The 27,666-nt window shown below is 36.4% G+C and overlaps 1 protein-coding gene across 5 annotated transcripts in view; it reads left to right on the top strand.

Annotated features, from left to right (window-relative positions):
* PACSIN2 (protein kinase C and casein kinase substrate in neurons 2) overlaps positions 1 to 27,666 on the top strand; it is a 64,225-nt gene that overhangs the window by 10,823 nt on the left and 25,736 nt on the right. For 4 of the 5 annotated variants that reach the window (XM_055807956.1, XM_055807955.1, XM_055807952.1 and 1 more), the window contains one exon: positions 23,127 to 23,237. In XM_055807956.1, the coding sequence (XP_055663931.1) occupies positions 23,178 to 23,237 (60 nt within the window). In that variant the 5' untranslated portion in view covers positions 23,127 to 23,177. Of the gene's footprint in view, positions 1 to 9,723; positions 9,836 to 23,126; positions 23,238 to 27,666 lie in introns of those variants that run through there. The other variant, XM_055807954.1, reaches the window with a different exon arrangement.

The following is a 27,666-nucleotide window of genomic DNA, read 5'->3' as shown; positions in this document are numbered from 1 at the left end:
CATCTAAAGGAGTGTTGGTTGTGCAGTTTTATGTATTTTTGCATTTGCAGTGTTTATGTACTTTCATACATATGGATAAAATACTACCCTTTTTGAATGAGTAATGCTGTCCTGGTATGATTGATGTCTAGTGAGATTATTTTTCTGCGTGGTGAATAACGTTAATAGTGAAAATAAAACTTGAAGTTTATAGAGTTTCTATGAGATTTTTAATTTTCAGGCTTCTGTAAAGTATTTGATTTGGCTAGCATATTCACTAGAATGCAGTTTATTAGGTAGGAAAAATACTGTGAAAAGTTGTGCAAATTGACTTTTTAAAGCTGAAGATTTTACAAACATGCTTCTCTAAAAATGTGTTTTGAATTTGTCAAGGAAAAATGTATCACATGAATCTTTCAATTTTTATTGCAGTGAACAGTTAAGAGAGCAAAGTTATAATCTCATTTCAGAAAAAAAGCCTTGATAAAGATCTTTTGAAACACTTCACAATGTAACAGCAATTGACTTAGGCAGCATTTAGCCTGCAAATGGGGAGAAGTCAGTAAAACTTAGAGCTGTTGTTAAATGGCTTTCACTGTTGTGATAGCTCTCCCAGTTTTTGTTTTGTTATTTTTGTGTTGGCTTGGTTGTGTGGTGTTTTTTTTGGGTTGTTTCTTTTTTTAGTATTAGACACTTATGTGGGGCTCCTGATGGTTTGGTATGTGTGTGAATAAGGTTGTGGTTGACTCATCCCCTCAAATACAAGTAGTAGTAAAGCTATAGCTGTTACTTACCAGTAGTCTAAAATTTCTAAACAGGGAGCACTACCTCATACCTGTTGCGGGTTAATTGTTGCCTGTCCTGTTCATTTATATAATAAGAGGATGTGTGTTTTAAAATAATTACAGTCCTCCAGGAATCTCTGCGTTGTTCTTCAGAGCATGGGTCTGTCTTCCAGAATGAATTAAATCTGAGCTACTTTCTCTAGTTAGGCAGCTGTGTTGGCTCATGAGAATTATTGGAATGTACAAAGAATAGCATATTGCACCTAGGCATTTACATCAGAGCCAGCGGGCAAGTTTTAAATTTGGAGTACTGCGAAAAATCTCAGTCTGGCTATAGTATCTGCCCTAAAAGAGGAAGGAATGCAAGTCACATCTTCCCTGCGTTTTGCCATTGCCCATTTTCAAGTGCTTAACTGCTTTATGTAGCTGTGCATACTGAAAGGGATGCTGGAAATCTAACTACATAAGCTTAAAAAGACATTTTAAAATCATTTCCTATTGGCTAACTCTCTTTATGAATGTTTTCCTCTTTTAAGAAAAAAAATAAATCATTATCTTGCATGAAAGACAAGTACAAGTAGAGATTTGGCATACATATGTCAAATGCATAAAAAGAAAATGGAACATCCTAAAGTTTTGTCTAAAGCTAGCCTACTGAAACTTGCTTCAGTATTTAAGTGGGAAGTTACCTACTTAAAAACTTGTTGCTGGATTGCTTCTGATTTTGTTTAGGATTTTAAACTTGCTGTAGAATTACTGGTCATCTGTGCTAAGCTGAATGAATTCAGATGGTAACTTGCATCCAGATCCTGAAATTGTTAAATAAATTCTTGGAATATTACTGTTGAAAAACCCAAACCAGAGGACTGTAAAAGATGAGTTTAGAGTTTTTCAGAATTTGGGTAAGCTTCCAGTGCCTTTAACTTACAGACAAAAGTGCTGGATTTGTACTTGCGTATCTTTGACCTTGAGCCAGAAGTTTTTCACACAGCTAAAAGAAACCTTTCTATAGCATTGCATTATGATTAGTTTGTGTCAGTGACATTATTATGACTTTTTTCCCACCTTTCTCCCTATCCTACTTACTTTGGTGCTAGCTTCTCCTGAGTCTTACCTTACCCAGACACTAGAAAATGGACAGCAGTGTTGCATTTTGACTTAAGTCTGTCAATTGGAATCATGTGGAGTTAGTAAAACAAATTTCAATGTTAATTTTGCTAGGACTTAGTCAAAGCTGTGAGTCAGCACTAAACATGTTTGAATGGCCTTCTTTGATGCTGCAGTATTTTAGGTTGAAAAAGCTATCTTTAGAAACTTCTTTATTTGATGAGTGCTGTAGGGATATAGTTCATGTATTCTCATATAAGCAACCAGGGAGAACTTAGAAAAACCCTTAGGACTCTTCTGGTATCACATAACACTTCTTACATTGCGATTCTAAATTGTTCCAGTTATTTGTTATATATATATATATGTTTCCAGGGTTTGTTATTCAGAGCCTCAGGGTGAAGGCCAACAGAAGATTTTTGTGTCAATTACTGTAGCTTCCTTTGCAAAAAGCTCTCTAAGCTGAACTATAGGTGGATACTATAGTCTTAACAAATATTGACTAGACTTAGACTGGTTTATTGTCACTTGAATTCTTCAGTTTGTGTAAAAATAAACACACAAACATTTCTGAAAGAATAGTTGCCTTCCTTTCAAAGGAGTTTTAGATGCTGGTGGTAGAAATGTAAGACAAATATTTTGGATTTAGAATTTTATCTTTTTTGGGGAATGTAGTTGGGCATTGATCATTACTGACTCTGCACATTCTTGTGATTTGTGTGAAGAATTGTAATGTTGGATTGCCTGTGCTCTCAAAGCAGCATTAAGCACAAGCTTGGATAATTGAATATTTAATAATTGTGTGAGGGTAATATGAGATGACAATGCAAATACTGAGGGAGGCAGTAATAAAGAGAACAAGCCTAGTGCCAGGGGATGTTACAATAAAAGTATATTCATATCATAAGAATTGGATTGTTATACTGGGATGTAACAAGCCCAGGACAAAGACTATGTTGTTGAGTATGCGTGTACCAAGTGAGCATTCTTTCAAGCTATTATTACTTGTGTATTTGTGATTTACGTTATGCAAGATGGACTATAATGGAAACCTATATCATTACATGAAATAGGTATAGCTTAAATTTTGTGTTGTACCAGAAAAATATTATGTTACCGTTAGACTTTTCTTCAGATATTAGAATTTGTAGTTCATAGGATTAGTTAAGGGCTTTGGTGGCAAGATTCAACTGTGTTGCCTTCTACTTCAGCATAAGAAAAAAATAAAAATGTACTACAATTGTGTCTGTGTGTGCAGGAGGTAAACAAGCAAATGAAATGTAACTGGCTGTGAGAATGGTGCTCTGGTGTTTGTGTTCTTGCCCTTTGGGAGTTGAATGATTGAAAATGTCTTGTGAATTGATAGATACAGATTGTAGAGTCTCCCTCACTGGAGATGTTCAAGATGTGACTGGACAGGATGCTAGATAATCTCATCCAGGCTGCCATTCCCACGAAAGGTTAGACTAGCTGATCTTGTGAGTTCCCTTCTAACCTGTCCTGTTCTGTGATTTTGTGACTATTATAAATCAACAGATACTTGGCGGAAGTATTTCTTATGGGGCCTGATCACTGTACCAAAGTGTGGCTTTGAAGACCTACTTGACATGGGGTAGTCCAGCCTCATCAGCTCCAAGGACTTGATCTTGTTTTCAGGATCCCTGTGACCCTCACTATAATCCTCATCTTTTGCCAATCTAAAAAATTATTGCATTGACTTCCATTAAAATACAGCATTAAAAATGTGAATAGATCTTACCTTTATTTTCTGGGAAGCTGAAAGGAAAGGGATTTCTTTCCTGTTGAAAACAAACTGTCCTGTGTCTAACGAACAGTTGACTAGCTCATTGATTATCTGATTTCCAATGCTGAAGTGTTACCAGTCCCTGAAGGCATCAGTAAACATTAGCTGCCTTTGTTTCCTTTGTTTGGGTTGGAATTATGGCTACAGGCTTTTTAAGATAGTGTGGCAAATGTAAACGAGGTAATGAAACTGTTTCTCTTCCTATGAAACATACTGAATATTCAATTTCCTTGCAGCAGTTATGAGGGGAAAAGGTAAGCCATTGGTTTGAAGGTGTTAGTTGAACATAATTTCATTTTCAGTTTCATAAATTGCAAGGGACAGAATAAATGCACACTGAGGAATCAGCTTAAACTTATTAAGCTCTTGAATACTTGATATACCACATTCTTTACTAATACTATTTTTAGACGTGGTAAAATACAATTATATTTTAAGTACAATGCCTGTTTTTCTTTTTTTTTTGGGTGGCTCTGATGCATCAAATACACAGATATTTTGCCGCAGTGAAGCACCTATTATTTTTCAGGTATGGAGCGTTGTATGGGTTCTTTCAGTATAAACTGAATTTCAGGTTAAACAGAGATACCAGTATTCCTATTTCTGCTGTGAGGATAGCCTCCATGTTACAAAAGGATAGAGGGAAACTTTGGTACGGGAGTATATGTGTGTGTGTGTACCATTCGGGTGGTTGTACCAGCAGTCAGTAATATTCAATAGCAAGAAAAACCTTCCAGCTAGACACAGGATCACTCTTGTGATTTTAGTGTTGGGTTGTTGGGTTTTTTTGTTGTTGTTGTTTTGTTTTTTTGTTTGTTTCGTTTGGGTTTGTGTTGTTTCTTTTTTATGTATGCATATGTCTGAAACAATTATTTGAACCTTCTGAAATAACCTTAGCAAATCAAAATGCATATCTGCCACAGTATATTTTAAAAAACATATTTGAAATTTATTCTTTTGAGTGCTTTGTACCCTTAAGCTTTTGGAGTAAGGACATTTGATCACTCTAAAACAACAGTGGTCAGAGACCTGACTTGGTTGTGTGAAGGTTACCGACACTTCAGCTATTGAGCTGCCTCTATTAAAAACAATGAAAAGTTACCTAGGTCGTAGCTGTAGTTACTAGAGGGGTTCTCTTAGTAGGTTAGAGAAACTTCTGGCCTTCCCAAGAAAGCTTACAATGAATGACTGAGGAGTCACCATGTGTCCTGTTTATTACTGGAGCTGACATGAGCTTTGTGGGTCTGGTTGGGCTTTTGTCAGTCTAAAGCCTCCTGGATTTGGTATGTTTTTGGGCAGATCACAGTTTGCCTCTGATTTATGCTAGGTACTAAAAGGAGAATGCCTGCCCCTCCAGTAAAGCCCTTGTATTCTGAAGTCATGAAAATTGAAGAATGGTGTGCAGAAACAAGAAAGGAAGAAGTTTTGGGAGATTTTTTTAGATGCAGGCTTACCTTTTCTAATGCTGTCTATATCAGTTGATTACATTAAGGTTTTAAGCCTTCAGAACCAGAAGATGAAAATGCCTGTACTGAAGTTTCACAGGTGTTCTCAGCTGAAATGTTATTAACTTGACCTGTGACACTGAGTATGATTATGAAAAAGATCATTGTTACTCGTAATTTTTGTAAATAATATACTTTGTATATACATTTTTTTCATGTTTTCTTTGTTGACTTTATTTGTCTAAGCTTTTTTCTGCAGTATTTTAAAATCTTATATAGTACTTTTAGTCTTCCCACTACCACATGGTAAAAGTAGTTAAATGTGAAATTTGTTATTCATTGAGTAAGCACATGGCTTGATTTTCTTGTTCCTGGGTAGTCCTTGGTCAAATAGAATTCTTACTTTCAGTGACACCTTTAAGGCATTTCTGTATAATTGAGGCCTTCAACTAACAGCTGTTTCAGCTGTTGAACCATTCAGTCTTTCTTTTTTTGATTCCTTTGCTGCTCAGGCTCTTAACTGATGAGCCATATGGGGATGTGGCTTTGTCACTGTAGTCATATGTAGATAGGTGACTCATTTCAGTAACCCCAAACTATTCTAGAACACTGTCTGAGACATCAGTGTGACCAATGACACAGAGCCCTGCATTTATAATGTCATGGTGCAGTTCTGTCTGTATGTCACTGTCCCCCGCCCCTTCCTTATGCTTGGAAGTAAGCATGGTGATACCATCCTAGTTGTCAGCTCGAATACAGTGCGTTCAAATCTTGAAAGACAAATATGGTGTGCAATCTATTAGACATTCAAGCAGAATTCATAAGCACAAGATCACTAGCTAGTCAGTAAAATCTTGAATTGAAGGTGGACCCTGGGTAGCACCTTTTATGACTGCTGAAAATTCCCAATGTGCTAAATACCGCTTTAGGCTAATGGCACAAAAACTCTGTAGTGCTGAGGAGAGTTATCTTCCATTCCTGGCTGTTTTCATACATGTGTGTGTGCATAGATTTTATGCCCAAAGCACATTTTAGAAATCTGGCTTAAGCTATTCCTTTTGAGTGTGTGCAAGTTTGATATTTTAATTCCAGAATGATTTTATTCCATGATACTAACATTTTCTGTTCTCATTACTTCATGTTACTATGCATCATGCAAAAATACCAATTGATTTCTATTTTAATTTAAAATGGGATGTTGCATTTGAATGTAATGACTCCAGACTTTCTGGAGTCTAATGTTACGCAGTTTTTCAGTTTGATTACAATGTGTAGAATGATTTGCAGTAGACTAAATAGCTTAAGAAATTTGATCGCTTCATTCTGAAGCTATTTGTGCCTGCTTTTCTCAGCTGTTATCACTGTCATACCCCTAGTTTGTGAGTGTAGAGGTTCCTGACATGCAAATTTAGGTTTAGTTCATAAACCAAAAAAGGCATATAATTCTACCTTTAGTAGCAATTGATTCTGGTCTTGAGAATCACTGGAACCATTTCAAATGCTGAAGTTATTAAGCAGCATGTATGATGAAAAAAGGAAGTTGTATATTATGTGCTTTTACTAAGACACTGATTCAACGCTGATCAACTTTGAATCTGGACCATATATATTTTAAAAAGTGGTCTTGCAATCTTGAATTTTTAACACTAGTGTTTTTCTGATTGAGTGCTAAATTGAACTTTGTGTTCTTTACCTCTCTTCTTTCTGTCTTTTAATTGTTGCTGAGATGCTGGCTAAAGGCTGCTGTTTAAATGCTCTGTGGTCAGTGATGGCACGGACTTATTGAATGAAAACAGTGGTAATTGCAAGTGCAAGAATGGATAGCTAATGGGGCCTCTTGTCCCAATTTCCTTGAACTTCAGTCCAATTTAGATTGTGGAGTTGATGGCTGACCTACTTGTCCTTCAGTCAAGCATTAATTGAAAATGGCATAAAAACCTTTCCTTTTCCTGAAAAGCCGGAGAAGGGTAGAAAAGACTAGTCTTTCTGAGATTAGTTGACCAAATTAAGCATTTGTTTCACATTGCTGCATTTAGGGATTCTATATATGAGTGATTTTTGTGTTTGAGAGCTATATAAAAGTATCTAGATCTCTGAAAATCATAAGGGAGACTGGCTATTCTGTGGGGTTGTTTTTTTCCTAAACGCTTAATAAGATTAATGAAACCTTGAGAACCAAAGAAAAACTTCCACCTTTTTTGCCTAACCTTGATCTCATATGCCTGTGTTAAAGCAGCACCATGTTTTTTTGCACACTGAAAACTTTAGGCTTTCAATAGCGTTAGGGTTCAAGTAGGTTTAAATGTACTGGGAGTGATTAAAAAAAAAAAAACAAAAACAAAACAAAAAAACAACCCCCAAAAAAACCCCACCGCATCACACAGGCAGACAAAATGAACTTCTAGTTTAGCTTGTCAAATTATGTGTACAAGGAAGACCATAAAATGAGATCTGTGACCTTAATACTTGAGTGATACTTCCGGGTGGCTTAGACCAGTGAGTTTAGTACATGATAAGGAACCGGTTTGTTATATTTATTTTAAAAAAAGTGAAGTGTTTTAGGGAATATTTAATTCTACTAGGTCAGCAGCCCATGTTGTATAGATTACTAAGTGGTAAGTAAAGGTCTTCTGTCCTTGTTGCAGTAATTACTGTTCCAGGACCAGAAAATTAAATTGCCTAGAAACATGAGGAGTCCTGGCTAAAGTTTACCTTGGATTCACCGAGCTGAAAATCTGCTTAAACAGAATTCAAGCGTGTTTTTTTTTCAGTGGCCATGTTAATGAAACTAAGTATTGAGCAACCTTCTCCTTCACCTTAACACAAGTGACCAACTCAAATGCTCCTAACTGTTCTTTAGAAGCTGTATTCAGTTTGCTTTAAAATCTGAATTAATCTTACTTAATCTGAAATATGAAATACTGTCACATGGTCTTTTGTACTGTTACAGTATAGCATTGATTTTGAAACACTTGAACAGATCTTGTATTGTTTCTAAAAGAATAATTGGTTATTTAACTTGCTGGAAAGAAGGATAGTCAAAGCTAAGTGTGCCTGTTGTTTGACTTCTACGTTTACGAACTGCATTCTCCAGAGGTCTGTAAATTCTGTATCGGTTCCAGAAATTACACTGCTGAAGTGATGTATAAAGTTCATCTGACAGTGATCACAGCTGCAAATGTTGCTTTTAAATTGTAAGGCTATCTTCAATAGAATTTTTACATTGATAGTGTTTTCTCCAAATACTAAACTACCATTGAATGTATTTTGAGAATTGAGGAATGTTGCATGATAATTTGACCTGTTTTTTTTCAGCAGTGCTATGATGGGATAATGGCTGCAGAAGGAATTAGTAATAATTGAAACTACTGTTTAGAGCTGGTTCATAACCAACAGTTATGGGGTGGTTATTTAATTTCTGCTTTAGCAAGGATCCTGGGGTACAGTTCTGTACTAGCTTATGCTGGTCCCTTGAACAAAAGCTATACTAGCAAAACATTTCTATGTTACAGGATACTTCTGTTACTGTATGTGTGTTAAGTATCCTAGGGAGCTGGTGGTTTTGTCTAATAGAAAATAATCCATTCAGCCCTAAGGAGTTCTGTGTGGAAACGTGATGCCTCTGTACTGTTTTCAATTAAGTATAATATGAGCACGTTATGGTCTGAGAAACTTCATTTATTTTACTAGGTCTAGGTCATCTTCAGTAATGTCCTTATGAGGCACTGTATGGGAAGGCCTATTTTTGTTTGTTTCTCTTACATCCTCCGTGGCGAGAAAACAATCTTTTCACCTTTTTCCTTGGTTTTATTTACATCTCAAAAAAGAGACAGAAGAATTAACTAATACTTGAGTGCACAGGTTCAGCTGATTCCACCCATGCAACTAGCTTCCCCTGCCCCAATCAGTCTTGCTAGTTTCTGCCAAGCATAATCATCTGTATCTCCCTCAGAATAGAAGGCAGAGTATGCTGACATGTTGTTAATGCACATATTTAGTCTCTGGAAACGTATGACTGTTAGAGACAGTCTCAGGGCTAGATTTAGTTCAAATAAGGTCTCTGAATTGGTTCTTTCCTGAAGTAAAGAACAGTAACTCTTTAATGTAACCTTCGGGTTCAAGACTAGCTTATTTCATCTTGATTTAAGGGTTTAGATATGCTGCTGTTCAATGCACATCGATATTTCATTAATTAATATTACAGTCCCATATTTCCTGAGATGGAAAAATAAAACTTTTGACTGTGAAACACCAAAATAACACAGCTGTTTCCTAAGCGATGCATCTGCAAAATGTGCCTGTGTGTTTCACTGAGGTATTTAAAAACACTGTTCTCCACCAAAGCCAGTGTATGAGTAAAAATACCTTCCTTTAGTATAGGCTACCTGTGGTCTTTTGTAAAGATTATAGTATACTTGGATATTGAACTTTATATATATATGTAGCTATACAGAACCATTAGAAATGTGTGTGACTGAAAAACCCTGTGTTGGTTTGGGTGCTGCAGTGTGTGTGTGTGGAAAAATGACCTTAGCTTGAGCTGCAAGGTTTTCATCAGCTCACAGGAAATGATGACGTACGCTCTGATGAGAGAATTCTGTTTGTGGAAATGGTGGTCAGGCAGAGCTGTGCAGGTACTGCCGCTCTCCGTGCAGTTCTGTTGCTGAACTTCGTATTTGGAAAAAATGCAAGTGAATTAAGGCATGTGTTTTAAGGTATGTATTTTGCAAACAGTCGATCAAATGACTTGCCAAACTGCTTTTTTTCCTACCAGAAATTTACTATGCTGTGTCGTAGCTGATGTGGAAGTATTTTTGGCCAAGTGAATGTGGTATTTTGCAATGTTTGTTTGAATGTAAGAGTGTGTTTCATCATGTTTGAAATGATGGTTCTGGACTGAAATAGTCTGCTTTCTAAAACATATCTCTTTTCCAGAATGGTTATTGTATTACTTCTTATTTATGTATTTCTGTGGGGTTTTCTGTCTTCATGTGCAGCAGTGTTCATGTTTTGTGGTACTTGTGTGGTCAGGTAAGTATCATGGCACCTTTTACCTTCTGAAAGTTTTAATGTCTGAGGCAGTGCTTCTTGCAATATTCTGTTTTTCTTCTTAATTATATGCCATTTTAGAAATTCTATACATGCCACTTTTCTCTGCAGCTACTTTGGCAGTGTAGATGTAAATGCTGTTTCATGTTTTCTTGGGTGGAGAATACATCAATAGTATTCCTCTGCACTATCCTTCTTTTTGCATCATTGTAAAATTCTACTTGAACTAAATATTAAGTGTGTATGCTTTAGGTATTACTAGCCATCTCATTCCACTGACTCAGGGGTTATTTATTTGTTTTTAAAGTATGTGGGCACTTTAAAGCTTTCTTGCTAACTAAATGCTTACTGATTGGAATTAGCAAGTTGAAGGCATGTGGTCCTGTTCTCCCTTCTTGCTCCTTTGAAACAAACTTAAAGGCATATTTATTTCAATTTTATTTATTTGTGCAGGATGCCAAAATATTAAGGTTAATTTCATTTTAGGAGACTTTGACAGGACATGTAAATTAGTAGGTGATGTCACAGGCACTGCAGAAGTGAACGTTAGAAAAGGGCAAATGCTTCTAATTAAATTGAATTTTTTCCTGCACTTTAACATTTTAATCACTCAAACGTAAATAATGGAAACCTCTGATGTAAAAAATAAGATAAAAAAAATATATATATACACACACTCTTTGATCTTTCAAGTGATTTTAATTGCTAAATGGTCTTGAGTTCTTCAGGTTTTCTGGCAAAATTTACTCTAAGCCAATTCTGATATGCTTTTTTTCTTCAGTGAAGATAATGATAATGCGGATTTTTCCGTGACCAGAAAGACTTGAGGCTCTTAAAGAATCTTTTAATTTTTTTTCTTTATTTGGAGGACAACCACTTAATATTATGCTAGATAGCATAGTACCTAGGTCTTAGGGCTCTCGGTACCTTACAGTCCTTTTCTGGGTCTAAAATTCAAGAAGTATGTCCTTAGAATGGGAAATTTCTTCTATAATAGTGTTTCAGACTTTAAACCTGCAACACAGGTGATTTGTGACCAAAAAGTCTAGTGTGAAATTGTTCTCTTTATGTTTCTTCTCTTTTGTGCATCTCAACAGAAACAGGAGGATGTTTTACTTGTTTTAATGTTTTATGGTTACATTCTGTACCTAATGTCAGTGAAGGGTACTACCAAGTGTACTTTGTCCTGTGTTTTCCCTTGTTACCTGAAGGTTCTGCAGGTAGTACTCAACAGGACAGCACACCTCCTAAGTTTGTGATTAAAGCCAAGATGAGTTAGTCTGTGTGCAAAACAACTTAATACAATCTTCATCTTACTTCTCATAATCTTGATATCCTTTTTTAAAAATTGTCTTTTAGCCTAATTACAGTACTTTAAAATTATTTTACAAAGACTTCTTTTCTAAGAGCAGTCGATACAGAAATTGTCTGAAAATCTGGAGAAGAGAACTTGGGAAACAGTTTTCTCCCTTCAGTGGTTACAGATTAATATCCATACAATATCCAAAGTCATTGTTTCACTATTGTACAGATATTAGTACTATGATACATATTCTACAATGTCTAGAAGTAAAGAAAGAATGTGTATGATTTGGGACTTTTCGTGTGATTTAACAACTACTTTTTTTTTTTTTTCTTGTGTCAAGGTCACCTTGATTTCAGCTTCAGATGTGTTACTAATTTTGCCATTTTCTTCTACAGAAGAATCCTAAAGGAAATGTTGCTAATAATGATTTCAATAGGGAGAATTAATTTGCCAAGAAGTGCTGTTGGTCCAGGAAATGAGATACAACTCTGGATAGCGTATCAAACTAATCTAAATTGAAGATACTAATTTTTAGAATATAGTGTACAAACAGATGAGGGTTTTTTCCCTCCAGTTGGATGGAATGAAATAGCTGAGCTTTTGTATCCAGCTAATTTTTGCAATGAGTTCAGATTTCTCCTAATCTTAAGATTTTTTTTTTTTTTTAATTTTAGCGGTAATGTGCGAGTTTAGAAGCCTATGTTAAATACTTTAGCCTAAAATCCAAGTGCTAAATAAGAGTTAAATCAGATTCTTTATTAAACAAATTATAATGTCCGTTAATAAATATCAATTACACAGTTCCTTTTATGCCATATATGCATCACATACACTGTTGAGGGAAATTACAGAAGAAAATTAAGCTTTTTGGCTGCTAGATGCTCTAAAATTTGCTCAGAACACCTAATGGTTGTCTTGCAGGTTAATTTAAATGCATTTCAGAGCTTGGCATTGGTGTTTGGTTTTCTTAACACAAAATTAAAGCTGACCTCTACAAGAGAAAAATACTTTTTAAATGGTTTTATCTATTGTTTGAGAACTTCAAATGTACTTTTAAAATGTACATTTCAGTAGCTTTTTAGTATACATGGTTTTGAATTCTTAACTACAGTGGTCTTTTGGTCTCTTTCGTTTCTGGATGTAAATACTAATACTGTTGAGTTTTAAAAAAATTGTTGAAACTGGAGTTGCTTTGTGTGAGAAGAAACATGTAAGCATTATCTCTTCATTAGGCAAGTTCATCAAAGTTTTATCTGAAATGGATATCTGAATTTTTGGAAGGACTGGGAATATGATACAATTCACAGAACCTTTGTTTATTTTGTATTATGTACTCTGATACTTTTGACAGTTTGTGGCAACTGTATGCATGCAATCATTTAATTCCTTGTTTAGATTTCCTTTTTTAATACAGGATGGTATTTAAAAACATCACAGGCTCTATTTTTAAAGAGTATAGAATACCATGGATGACACTTACTATATTTAACCTTTCCATCATTTAAAACTTGTAATGAAATTTAACAGTGCTTTTGTATTAGGAAACTGCTTAATACACCTCTTTTCTGTCTTAATCTGTGTTGAAGGCCCTGTTTTGGCCTTTTGCGTAGGCTTAGCAAAGTGATGTAGGAGGAAGTACCTTGCACTGTATTAAGTAATTTAAGAGATGTATTCCCTACTTAAGAACACAGGAAGTATCACTGTATTCAGACAGTATCTTGTGTCTGAAATGAAGAGCTCTGTCATCCAAAAAAGTAAAAGAAAACGCACAATTTTTAGTTAAGAATACTTACGAAAATGTGTTGTTGTTGAAACACTTCCAGGAGTAACATACTTTCCTTTTAATGACATTTAAATTCATGGAGGTATTCTTTAGCAGCAAGCACGGCTTCAATACCAGGTTGGAAAGGCAAAAAATGACTCCTTGCCTCTGCTTAGCACTCCATGTAATCTCTACAGGCATTTTCCTGTAACTACTATGATGCTTAACACTCCATAACCTGAAGTTCATTGGTTGTTACAGAGAAGATGGGATGCAGGAGGAAAACCAATCCCCAAACTGTATTTCAGAAATTCTGGCATGGTAAAATTTTGGCTTAGGGAAAGTTAAGTCTATATTATTATTGAACGCTCATACTCTTGAGTCTGTAGTTTGAAATCTCTTCTGCAGTACCTTGCCGCTTGGTGGAACTGAATTTGCAAGGCTGTAGGATTTGCTCAGTGGTGGGCTGCTGTAGTTGAAAACTGGTTTTAATGAAAAATAGAAAACAGTGGACACTTTTTTTTTTTTTTGTCACTGAAATAATTTTAAGGGCTCTGAACTTAATCTTCACAAGTCTGCCTGAATAAAGCTGAAGGTAGCCATTTGCATTTTTCTTGGTATGAATCATAATTGCTGAAACTTCTCTGTAATTGATTTCTCCTTTGACTTTCAAGGCACAGAAAAAATTGTATCAGAACACTTTCATGTTCTGATATTTAACCACTTAACGTTGTGCAGTGGTGGTAATTTAAAAAAACAACAACTTTCTTGATCAAATACAACAGAAGCATGTTAAGCAATGAAATCTTTTAACAGCTTTGAATATTTTCAAAAATAAAACTAAAACTTAGTGATGAGGCAATTTCCATGCAGATTGATATTAGGGGTTCAAAGTAAAAACTTCCAGTGTTGGCATGCTCTAGGTCATATATTTGATTGGCATACAGGAGGAGCATTTTAACAGTGCTATCCAGCTTTGAGCAAAGTGTTGCAATTTCAAGTGCCCTTTCTGCAGAATTGGATATTTTCTTTCCCTTGCATGGTTTGTTCTGGTTACTACATTATCCCTCATAACTCCAGCTAAGCAAAAAGTAATCTGAGTATGTTAAGGTTTGTTTTAAGTATATCCAAATATTTTTAAAGCTCCACACATAGCTATGGACACGAGGTTGATACACAGCTGGCATAGCTCTGCCATTTAAAGTTTGTAGTTTGCAGTGTTAATAATTTCTTGTGGTCAGTGTTAATTTAGCTTAAAATCAGAAACCTCTGCAAAGCCTCTGAAGGTGATTTAATAACTTTACTCGTTAAAACAACAAAAAAAATGCACAATCGAAATAATACACAGAGTGGCTTGTCAGGCAGAGAATGACAAATTGGTTTTCTTCAATGTCAGTATTTTGCTATTTAAGGTATCTCCTGGTTAGTTGAAAAAATGCAGAGGGGAGGTTATGCTGGCAGCATGTAGGAGCTCATAAGGACAGCCAGGTCTTGAGTCTGCAAAAAACCAGTGTGTCTAATAGCATGTTAAGATGAGGAAGGGTACGAGACGAGAGCTAGTTATCTGACAACTACATCGCTCTGCTCTTACTGCTCATGCCTGCAGTAAAGGCATGGAATTCCAAGACACAATTCCCCAAGAGGCTTGAAGGGTTCAGACATACTGTCTTTGAATATAAAATGAGACAGAAACCGTGGCTTATAACTTGGGCCTATCTTCTCCAGAGTGTGAGAGTCAGATAATACTTGTACATACATGAAGCATAACGTGTAGGCTGAGAGCCTGTTTGACAACGTTTGGGTCATCGTCTCACATTTCAGGGGTGCATTTCTGTGCTGTGTCCTATTCAAAGAAGAGCAAGCTTAATCAGTAATTTTAAATTTCATTTATTTAATAAAATATTCAAACTGTGCTTAATAAAGTGTAATGACTAAAATACTGTCCTTATTCCTTATTATGCATTGCAAAATTTATACTCTGTAAAATTTCAGTCGCACAGTGTTGATGTGCCTGGACAGTTACATTGGAGATACTGTCTTCTCACTGTAGTTGTGTGGGGTTTTTCACATGTAGTAAGTATCAAGGACACCTTAACTGCTTCAGTGATCTGATGTGTGCTAGAACTATGGCTTTGAATGTGTGTTCATTGCTTTCATATTTACGCAGTGAATTAATGATGCTTTCAGTGGGTTTCTGTTGCATGTTACACGTACAGGGTTTAACAAACATAGGTATGAGTGAGTATAATCCAGTAGTGAAGAAATTGTTGGGAGCCAAGCAGCCTTGACTCGGCGTTTACTTAATTGGCATTTAACACCAGCTTCTGATTGCTGACTTGGAGCATGGGGAGCTTCTGGCAACACCCAGAAGCAATGGCACACCTGCAGAAGCCCCTTCTCTCTTTTGTCCTCCAGTTGGGCTGAAGCCAGGCAGCTCCGTGCTCCCTCCACTGTGCCTCTTGCCCTGGTGGCTCGTATGTCCACTCTCCTGCCTGGTTCCTATCAGCTTCTGACTGCTTCTTGCTCCTTTTCCCACTGTCTGTGGGCCACAGAAGTGTAAGGAATCTCTTGTCACTCTTACTTATGGTTATGGATGATTAGTACAAACTAGTAGCTTCTTACTGTTTAATGTCATTTTATGTTATTTGCTAACTGAAAAATGTCTAGGTGGCAAAGTACTCTGGTATTCAAACTAGAAAATATAAGAATAAAATATTGCTCCCAGTCTGAGGAGCATGCATAGTAGGAAATAAGCTTACACAGTTTGTAACAGCATGCATTTCCTAGATTAGTTCCTTCAGTGCACAGGATACAGGGTTCACCAAATGGATTGCTGTCAACTTCTTTCAAAAAATCATTTGGTGTGTGGCTCTGCTAACTTTAACATACAGGCAGAATTCCCCAGGAAGCAGTGATTCAGCTTCCTTTTATGGACTTCTGTCTGGTGTTTGAGGCTCTGCCAAGAAAACAATTACAGCAATAAGAGATTTTTCTTAAATCTCTGTGAAAAAGGGTGCTATACACCATATTTTATAAAATGCAGAATGAGAATTAGGCCAAAGTCATTGATCTGAGGCTCTACCTTTTGAAGTCTTAAGGCCTGACTTCTCTTAATAACATGCACTCTTGTCTACTGATTGCAATTAGAGTTCACAGCACTGAGCAGTAGTGACTAATCCTGGTTTGATGCATTTGTTCCCTGCACCCAGGGGCTAGAATTCCTTGGTGTCACTTGCGTGTGTAAGCCTAAGTAACTTTTTTTTCCTATAGTTACTTGTCCTATTAATTTGTGGATTTTCCACTGTTGATAACTGTGATTCTTAAAGTTTTGGTACATGATTTTACAATATTGCTAAAGGAGTTATGTGACTTACTTTCTCTCTATGTAAACAGTAAACAAATTGCAATCCTGAAGAAACTGGAACTCTTATAGAGTGTGTTCTTTGGACAGAATAGAGAAGGACGCAGTCTAAATAGCTTTATTTAACCAAGGAATATGAGATACAGCATGTTAATGGTAGCTACGCTTAGTATCAAACAACAATAGCTGTCACTTAAAGCATAGGATACGTTTGTTTCCGTACAGTGAAGTCCTGTTTCCTTCCTATTGTGTAGAAGAAAACCTGGGACTTCAGTGAGTAATAAGAAAAAAATGCTATAGATGAAGGTTTGTATGAGCAGCTAATCCAAGCTGAGTGGTGTCCTTATACGTAAGTATTTCACTCCCTAGTCATGAAACTTGGAATTCTGCTGAGTCAGATCCATAGTGACAAGTCCTGTCATTCCAAAAATAAGTTTAAAAGGTAATGTGACCAGGTGCCTTTTTCTTCTAGAGGCTAGTAGACTGTCTTTGAGCTTGCTTCTGTAGAGCCCTTGGAGACAACACAAGGATAATATTAATAGCTGGAGACACCATTTGCTTTTCTAAATACAGATTAATTTATTTTCTTCTGTGTCTCATCTTGAGGACAGTTGAACACTGAAATAGGTTGCACAGAGAGGTTGTGCAGTCTCTGTCCCTGGAGGTTTTCAAGACCTGACTGTATAAAGCCCTGAGTAACCTGGGCTGACCCTGCTTGAATGATTCTGTCATTCCACGATTCTCAGACTTCTCTGTTGTGGACCAGCTTGTCACCTAGAGCCACGGTACTAGTGACTGCCTTGCCTTAAAGCAGCTATAGTACATAACAGAATCGGAAGAGAGAAGCATTATGTCATGTTGTCACTGAGAGCTTCTGTCAGTTCCTTCTGTTCTGAAAACTGAAGTTCTGGAAGTAAGAAACGGGGAGTCACGTCTCCTGTTTGTTATCTGGTTTGTACATATTGGGAAGCGTTGGTTATGTCTGAAGGACAAGGCTGTGTGGTATTGCCTTAAGTTTCAAGTATTTGAAATAGTGTTTTGTCTGCAGGCATTCTGTGTGTTGGAATATCTAGTCTTTCTCATCATAGGATTCAGTAAGCAGCACGGAGACAGTAATTTATTTTTTTTAAATGCTCTTTTTGAATGGTAGTGAAATATCTAACCAAAATAAACATCATCTTCCAAGGGGTTTCAGAAAGTTAAAATGTATCTTTCAACCAACAACCCTAACCTGTTTCACATTATGAGTTCATCAAAGAATCTGTTACTGAGGGCTGGGGACGATAAACTACAGGGTTTCTTCAAATGGTTTTTCCCCTCTTCCTGTTGGAAAACACCTTAACAGAAGCTTTGGCACTCACTGGATTATTTATCATCTTAAAAGACTGCATTTATTGCACAGATTTTTGCAAGTTGTGTGTTGTGCTGATATCTCTCTCCTGACACATGAGGAAAAAGGGAGTAAAAAAAAATATATCAAGTGTTTAAAGATGAATGAAGCAGATTTTTGTAAGTTGCTTTCAAGGTAGCATTAAAACCAACTTCTTGAGAGCAGAGGCAGCATATTCTATTCAGATGTTTTTGTGTGCAGTATCTGAAGGTCTGCTTGCTCATTATTAGTTAATATTTTCTAAGATCCTCATGTGTTAAACCTTCAGGATATTTATAGCAGTTCTTTTCACAGTGTAGGGCACTAGCAGCAGAGAAGAAATCCAAGGTCTTTAGCATATAGGATTGCTAGAATGCTCCCTAAGAGGAAGCTTAAAAAAAAGTCTCTTTTATTTATCGATCAGTTTCCCTGTGTCTAAGATCCATTATCCTAATTTACAAGAATTGCTTAAAAATCACTAAGTCAAGAAACTTGAGCCTTGCTTGTTTGCACCATTTCTGTAGCTGTTATAGTTTGTACTTTTCAGTATATAGTTACTTTTTTCAGTTGGACTTTGTGGTTTACTTTTAGCCTATATAAGTTCTCTTAGCTAATGCGTGCTGGGACTTTTTATGACAAAAGGCAACAAGGGTTCTGTGCTGCGTGGTATTTGGTGGTTTATGTGCCTGTGGTAACACCGGTAAAAACTTGCTTAAAGACCTTTGGGCTTGATGAGTAAAATATTGAGATTGATTTTTGATGGAAATTACAAAGTTCTTTGATACAGGAAGAAAATATCCTGAGAAATATGAAAGTTAGGAGGTTTCATTTGTGTTGGCCAAAAGCGTGATCCAGAGGTGGCTTCTATTCAGTGAAGACCTGTCTTCTGAGGAAAATGAGGCTTAACACTTTTGCCTTCTCTAACTTCCTGCTTCCATAATTTTGGAATTAATTCGTCAGTTTCAGACAAATGTTACAGAATAACAGAGATAAAGGTAGACATGTCTTACTAGTTTCATGAGAATTGCCAGCTGGATGGGAGAAACCTCAGCTGATGTATCTGCTCAAGAAAATGTTAATGTGAGCTCAGTAATAATCTGTCCTGTTTGGTGAGCTGGTTTACCAGTCAGCATGGGGGTGGGTGGAAATTGCTAGAGCACTGTGCTACTGCTTGCTCAGCAAGTAGTTGAGGGACAAGAAGGCGACAGTGTAGGTACTCCTAAAGGGTTGTGCCTGGAGTCATGGAGTTGGAAGATAAAGGCCAGAGTGGATGAGTGGCTTGCCTTTTTTTTTTTTTTTTTTTTTTAATTGGTTGGAAACAAAAGTGCTGAGGTACTAACAGACAGACTCCTGTTCTTACCTCTGCTGTCAAGAGAGGTTCCAAAGAATGTTTATCAATATGGTGATAGGTGCTTTATATATATATATATAAATATATATTTATACTGTGGTGGGAATATGGGAACTGGATGTGTGCACCATGCTTTCTTATGAAGTTACTGGTTCTGCTGCAGTCTAGCTGACCATAGAAACCCCAGCGTTGTGAGATGCAGGTGAGAATTTGTGGAGAATCTGTGCAGAACTTGTCTGTTTTTCTCATCTTGATCTAAATTTCCCAGACTTTATACTGACAGCAGTAGTTGTTCCTAGGTTTACTTTTTGTAGTGAAATGGAAGACTGCAAATCCATGTGCAATAAACTTTCGTTGTGAAACCTCTGCAAATTCACTTGAAGGATGGGAGAACCAAACCCTAACAAAAAATGTGCTAAAGGACTGGCTGCTGTAATAATTCTATTTCATGAGGGTAGTATGACTCATACTGCTTAATGTTCCTATCTCAGTATCCAGTTTATTTTTAAGTAGTGCTGTACAAATAGTGTTTTTCTGTGCCAGTTGTTGCTATGACTTCATAATATTTCCCTAAATACGCTTGCTCATACTTTCTCACAGCATAGTATTTGGCATATAAAAACCTTAAATCCATCAGAATTTCCTGAGTACTGATAATTTTCATGCTTTTATGGGGAAAAAAAAAAGATAGCTGTGTGTATGATGCAGTTTTAGTTGAGGAGGAATAGAAGTGGTTGGGTGTTTTTTTTTTTAAAAAAAAAAAAGTCCTCACAACCTGTTCCCTCATTTAAGAAAATGTTCCTCTGTTTCAGCTTTTCCAGTTTTTCCGTGTAGCTTTTCAGATTAAATTTCCAGCGCTGGTATAGTTTAGGCTATTTTGTTAAAGGTAAGCAGACACTGTTTGTTACTGCTTGAGAACACTGTCACTGTCTTGTCTTTTTGTATTTGGAGGGAGAAAAACACCTTCTGTGTGGTTTGGGAGTGGGTGGGATGGGTGACTTGTTGAAACTTTCCTGTAGGTTTATACTTCTGCGTAAGGGTTTCTCTTTCCTGACTTTGACACTGAAGACTTTACTGTTGTCTGCCTGATCTCTTACAAATGGCGGTAAACACTTTCGTTGAAAGATCTTGGTGTGTACTATAGAAAAACAACTCTAACTCTTCCTGAGAACCTTTGGAATCTTTTCCTTCCCTTGTTCTGCATGGCATGCTGAGTAACACAGTTCTCTCCAGTAGCTTACTTGGTTTCAGAGTAATGGAGTGTTAGAGCTGCCTTAATGGGAAAAAGGCAGGAAGATGCAGTTAACAGAATCCAGCTAGCAATGTTTATTGATCTGACAACTTTTCTTTAAATTCTATGTCTCCCTCTGATCAGATAAAATAATAGCAGAAATTATGGTTAAAGGTACCACTGCATAACCTTCTTTCTTTGTGAAAACTATAAAACTCTTAGAAAAAACTGTCTAATGTCAAAGTATTCTTTTGAGTTTGTCCAGCTAGTTGCAAGTTTATTGCACTTGTTTCTTCCTTGTGCTGCTTATGGCTGTCTAAGAAAGGCTATCAGAAATTATAAACACTTACAAATAATGATCTTTGCTTACCTTGATCTACTGGAAGAATTGCAAGGGCTGAAACTTATCTGAAAGAACACATTCCATGTAAAGGTGTGCTACTAAGAAACTGACATTTGAATGTGTTTTAATGTACTTTTCCCTCTTGGTTTAATAAAAGCACAGGTGGAAAAGCAGATTTTTTGGCAATTACTAATAACATAAGTTGAAGATTGTTACACTAACATGTAAAAATACTTTGGCTCAATATATCATGTTCCTTTCTAATTGTTTCCATTCTGCAGAACCCTTCCTGTATTTTTGGTTATCTTTTCAAAATAAAAATCTAACAATTGATGTACCCATTGTAGTTTCCAGTTCTGTATTCAGTGTTAAGGTTATTTAAGCTTTCTGTGATTTTGATGGTGGAAATGAATTGGATGAAAAACTTCAGGAGAAACAGCTTGTCTTCCCAGCCAGAGTAGTTTTGTTCTGTCTTTGCTGTAACTGTCTCAACAACTGTTTTGTTTCAGTAGCTAGTTTTTGTTACAAGTGGTGTATGCCTACCCTTACAGGACAGTTAAGAGTATCCAAGAAATGTGGATTTAGCATTGAGTTCTTGGCCTTGGAGGCTTTCAATTCTGTTGCGCTCAGCAGCATGTCATAACCTCTAGGCTGCAAGGTAGGCTAGGTTTGTAGGCATTTTCTGCTCTTCCTTTTGAAGTGGCCCTGTTGCATTAAGGGAAGCAACATTCATAGGGCAAGAGAAAGAGGGAGCTTCACCTTATAGTCTACTAGTAAAGGTATTAATCCCAGAAGGGGTGGTACGATCTGCTCGCCCTTGTATGTAGCCCTGGCAGTAGTTGTAGGCAAACTTGGTAGGAGAAATCTAAACAGGAGAACCTGATGAAGTATCTGTAGAGATCAGACAGGGATTTGCATGTGTGTGTTGTGGGAGGGAGCTGTTTCCTTCCTCTCCTACCTCTTGGTCTCCACCCCACAAACCACATTTGTGGATTTAAGTGCCTGAATTTTTGCCTCAGTACTGGTTTTGATACTTATCTTAAATGTTAGCTTAGGGTAACCTTGAACTTTTTTTATACGCAGGACTTTATAAACAATCATCTCCTTCAATGAGGATAAATCATGTTTTTCTTCTGTGCGGCTGTGTCTGTGTAAGTGACAATGCCTGAATTGTCAAAGTAATGACCTTTAATAAAGATCAGAATTTTTTTTTACTGTTTGTTTTCCTAAAAGAAAACAATGAAATAGTATTGTAACATGTCACAAAATGCAGTAAAACTAGGTGTGGGAGTTTCAACTTCTGGCGAAAGTAATTGTCAGCTTCAAGGAGACCTTCTGTCATGGAGCCTGTAACCTCTTACTTGGTATACGTGGAACAGTAGATAAGTGCATCACACCATCATTTAGGATCTATTATCTGCAACGCACACGAGTGTTGGCAAGAAAATAACAAGTAGCTCAGGTAGGTAGTTACTAGCCCAATAAGAGATCTAGTCACAGCTGGCTGGGCAAGAGAAGGAGAGCTGTCTGAATATCATAAACTATACTAACACTTTTGGGAAGGAGGCTAGTCCTGTCTCCTGTGTTTGACTTGGGTCGCTGCAATGCTCTTCACATTGGTTTTGCTTTGCATTGTTGCTGAGGAAGCTCTGTTTTGCATTTATGGATGCCATTAGTTTCCAAGTAGATGAATCTAAGATTCTTACAGAAATAAACCCTTTTCCCTTCTGAAAAGATGATCTGTTTTTCTTTAAATCAGCAAGTGGTTTTGGCCTTTAATATTTCCAGTGGGTTTCATTACAGAACATAGATTTCCAGTGAAAAAGGAATAGGAAGCAGTGCAGGTTATTGTATCTGTAGCACAAAGATCAATTGATTCTCTTACGGAATACTTCAAAGTGGAATACTCAGTGAGTAAGCATCGTGCTACTCAATCTTTTCTTTTGGTTGTAACAGGAGATGGTCATGATAAAGTAAATTCAAGAGTTTGGTGAAATGTGGTATAGGCAGATGGACTGAACATTTTTCTGGACAGCAAACACCATGATAAGAGCCAAGAACTTTACAGTCTTCTGTTGCAAAATGTACTTGCATGCCCTGTGTGGTTACCTTGTGTGTTTGTTTGGCATCCCTAGATATCAAAAATTTGAAGGATGTTACCTAACTTCATTTCTCTTTTGATAGCTGTTTTTCATTATTAATGCTCATAAATATTTTGTTGTATCTTTTTACAGATTCTGAAGGTGTTTAAGCTCTGAATACTTACAAGCTCTTCATACATAGAAATGTCTGGCTCATACGATGATTCCGTTGGAGTAGAAGTTTCTAGTGATAGCTTCTGGGAGGTAACCTGAATGTTGTTTTTTTTTTTTTAAAAAATATTTTTATTTTTTACTATTATAGAAAATATGATTTTTGTACATCATGAACGTTGGGGAGAGCTACAGTACAAGACACCTTTGGTTATTGTGACCAGCGTAAATAGCCTTCAGGGTAGAAATGACCTTTTAGATTTTGGCCTAGTTCTGTCAAGGGTTTTTAACCGGCACAAGCTTGAGTATCATCCATTTGGGTAGGATGTGTAATTCAGAATTGAACCTTTTTTTATTGTCAAAGAAGGGATATGGGTGAGTAGCTTTTAGAATTACCAAGGGAGTTGAATGATCAATGTTAAAGCTAAAGTAACTGTTAAAAGCTACTGTAGGTGTACATAAATTAGAAATCTGTAAGATCATGTGTGAATATACTGTATGTCTCCTGTTCGTGTCCAGATACAAGTGTAAACTTTTTTGAGAAAAATTATCTTCTGCTTATCTCAATGTAAGAGTGTATATGCAGAAAGATAATACAAAGCACACTGTAGTATCAGTAATATGTGCTGCCCCAATCTGAAGGCAGCTTTCAGATGTTATAATTTGATTGAGCAAAATGTCATAAAGCAGAAAGCATTTTACCAAAAAAAAAAAAAAAAAAAAAAAAGTTTCTTGCAAGAAAAGGAAAGGTTTGACGGTGTCAATACTGGAGGTAAGTAAGTTAGCAAGCTCTCAAGATGAACTGTATTCAGTAGGGCAGACTTCTACCATGTGACTGGGAGCTCTTGTGAGTTTGAAATGTAGCAACCATGAAAATGGTTAGGGAAAAAATGTCTTGAGTATTTCAGTTACCAGAGACGTATATAAGACAGCTTGGTTTTGGTGGCCTAACATTGTGCTACTTCTTAAATGAAAGCTTTTCTAGACCACTAACCCGTTTGTTGGTGGTGACAGCAAATTGCATTTTCATGCAATTATTTTTTATCCCATTATCTAAAAGACGTAATGCCAGTGAGGTTCTTGTTTGGTAGACAGCTGTCGTTTTTTGCAGAGATACTTACTATTATGTTAAATGTGTATATCCTATTTATAAAGAAGTGGTTTTAAGGTAACTAGATTCTGAGTCTTAACCCCTTTTTGTTGTACTCCGTAGTATGACTGCAGAGAGGATGTGGGACCTGTACTCCCAGAGGTGTCAACTCCACTGGACATGGTCCTGAGCAGTCTGATCTATCAAACCTGCTCTGAGCAGGGGCTTGGGCTAGATATCTCCAGAGGTGCCTTCCAACCTCACTTATTCTGTGTTTTTTATTTTATGCTGAGACAACTTTCTGGGCAGGCTTCCTTGAAGTGTTTCAAAATAAAATAAGGAGGCAAAATAATCCTGGACCAAAGGGTTTGGTTTTTTTTTTTTTTGGATGTGTCATATACTTGGCAGAACATGACTTCTGGCTGGCTGTTCTGTACCAAGCTGTTGTCTTCCATAAGTAATCGGGTCTGGAAGCAGAAATGCTGAATGAATAAAAATAGGAATTCTGTAAACTAATATAGTTATGTTTGTACAAATGTGGACTCAAGTAATTAGTATTAAAGGATGATAGATGATCAGAAACAGCAATTAGCATAAGCTAGGACTTTTACAAAGCATAGCTTCAATGTATTTGATGCTTATTATAGGTGGGTTAAAGGTGTTCTTTGTGTTTGTACTATTGGTGACTTATTTTATATCATTTTGTAAACACTGCTTTTTAATCAATGTCTTTGAACTTTTCTATGTATTCGTTCCAAAAGGTCAGAACTCTGGTCTGTTTCATAAGCAATGTCAGTAGGCTAATGCGTACTGCACAAGTTATATCTTTATTTATCCTTGGATAAAAAAAGTTAGACTTTAGTATTTCAATCAGTTTCTTTCCTTATAGGGCTAATTCTTTGCTTTGCTCTTTTTCTTTTTTGATGTATAACCACAAAGGTTATGTTAAAATGGTCAAGAGGAAAAATTTCAGATTGAATTAGTTTTTCTTCTGAAATTTGAGTACATCAGGCTCAAAGGTTTTGAAGAGTTGATTAGCTTACTAGAACAGATATGCAGGTTGTTCAAAGGGGAAAACTAACAATATTTAGATCCTATTGTCATAATATGCTAAAATCAGTTAAAAGTAATCTCAAAAATTGAAGACGCAATTATATTCTCATGGAATGGATTCAGTTCATTAAAAATGCTAGAGACCATCTTCACGCTCACTCTTCAGGGAGTGAAACTGTAGTAAAAGGTAAGTCCTAGTGATAAGTCAACGGCTTTGTTACTGAAGTGACTTTAAAGATGTTCAGAGTATTAACAGTTTTTCTGGAAGCACAATTGGACTTCCCATGCAATTGATGACCATACTAAAAGAAAATAAAAATCCTGTGTTTCCTTGTACTAAGCTTCTTACAGTTTAGCAATATGAAAGGGAATATTTAACTGAATTTTGGAGTTTTGAGTATTGAATTATGTAGAAAGCACTATTTATTTTGCTCTTCCTCTGCTTTGTGCTGTTTGATGCTTAAGACAGGAAAGTTTGGGGGTTTTGTGGCTGCAGACTCTGATTTTAAAAATCATTAATAGAAGGTTTTGTTCCTACTATGGCTGTAGAGGCTTTGTCATTATTTTAGCAAGGTGATTAAAGGTTTGAAATTTCAATATGTTGAAATTAAGTGGTATTTGAGTGAAACAGAGGGGAGACTGTAAGAGTTTTATAGTTGGTTAGTGCTTAAAATATCATCACTGACATTTCTGTTGTGGTTTAAAAAAAAAACCCCACAAAGCAAAAACCCAAGAAAGAATAGGTTAGAGAGTTCAAAAGATATAGCAGGTTATTATAAAGTGCTGTATGTGTAGCTGAAAGACTGTATGTAGTAGGTATGCCTAAATGTTTATGTAACTCCATGGGCAGTTGAAAAATGTGTGGTATGGCATCCCTGACATTCTGTGGAGATGGAGCTTTTATGGATACACTAACATTCTTTGAACTGAACATGAAAAAGAGTACTTTCACATAGATGATAAATGATGTCATAGTAATGCTGAGCTATTAACAGTAAAGATTGATGTAGTGAATTTTGACCTTCATGTGCTTGCTGAATTTGCAGTCTGCATAGTTTGAGAGAATAAATATGTTTATAAAGCTGTCTTAAGAAAAACATGTATATAAACTCTTATCACAATGGAAATAGCTGAGAGAATGTATTAAGCAAAGAAACTGCTGTTTCTTTGCACTCTGATACTTATCACAAGATGACTCCTTAGTACTGGGTATTAAACTATTCAGAATACCATTAGTCTTGGCAATACCCTATTGTAGTGAGAAATGTGAATAATGTGGAACTTAATGTTTTGGTTGACAGCCTTTATAGTTGCGTGTAGAATCATGTGGCAAGGCAAGTGTTTGTTTGGTTTGGTGGGTATTATTTTTTTTTTAATCTCAACACTGAACAAAGTGCTTGGACAACACAAGGGAATGTGGTAATATACCTGAAGCTGTGCTGTCCGCTGCAGTGTCACCTTGATGTAGGATATTGAGTGATTGCTTTCATCCAGGGATAGTTTTCTTGTGACCTCTGCACTCTACTTGTCTGCGTTTCTGTGATGGTAATTGTATTTTGACTTGCATGCCTGATATTAGGTTGGAATGTATTTTAGTTTGTATATACTTCTGATTATGTCTGAGTGAATAATGAAGATATCCAGCAGCTTGCTTAGGCCACGTAATGCCTTGCCAGAATGTACCATTTGACTTCAAACCTTGCCTTTTTACAGAGGAGCCTGACAAAACAGGAATTATCCTTGAGATCAAGAGTTAAGAGGTGGGAGGAGGTTGCCAGGCTTCTGCGGTTGGTAGAAAGTGAACCTAAAGTAAGGGGAGTCCTGTGCCAGTCGTAATAGATTTAACTTAAGAATAACTCTTCAGTGTTAAATGACAAGCATAAAATAACATCTAGCCTGTTAAACTTATTACCAAATTCTCATTTACTTCTGGTTTGGAACCATCTTTCCAAAATAAAAATTTGACTGAATTTTAGTCCAAAACTTGTCCTTCTTCCATATGTCCTGGATTGGTTATTTTGTTTCTGAAGATTGCAACTTTGAATTCTGCTTAATCTTTCGTCAAATAGAAAACTAAACTGCTTTGATCAATGTGTTTTGCCTGACACTGATTAGAAAAGATGTGTCTCTGGAATGCCAGCCTCAATACTTCATGCCTGGGGTAACAAGAAATAAAGAACTCTTAATCAGTTTGGAAGTTGTATGGTTACTGCAGATTTTGTCATTTGCACCTTTTGATAGAGGTTTTTAAGATACCTGATGTGGTTTTTTTTCTAGAAAAAAACCCTAGAAAACTATGGGTTTTCTTAATTTTCAAAGACAGCCCACAGTTTGTTAAAAGCCACCTTGCTATGTTTTGCTGTCACAGCTGAAAGCAGC

The sequence above is a fragment of the Falco peregrinus genome, chromosome 6, assembly GCF_023634155.1.
Source record: "Falco peregrinus isolate bFalPer1 chromosome 6, bFalPer1.pri, whole genome shotgun sequence".
Taxonomy (NCBI): Eukaryota; Metazoa; Chordata; class Aves; order Falconiformes; family Falconidae; genus Falco; species Falco peregrinus.
The sequence above is the reverse complement of the archived record's forward strand: the minus strand, read 5'-3'. Positions and strand labels throughout refer to the sequence as shown.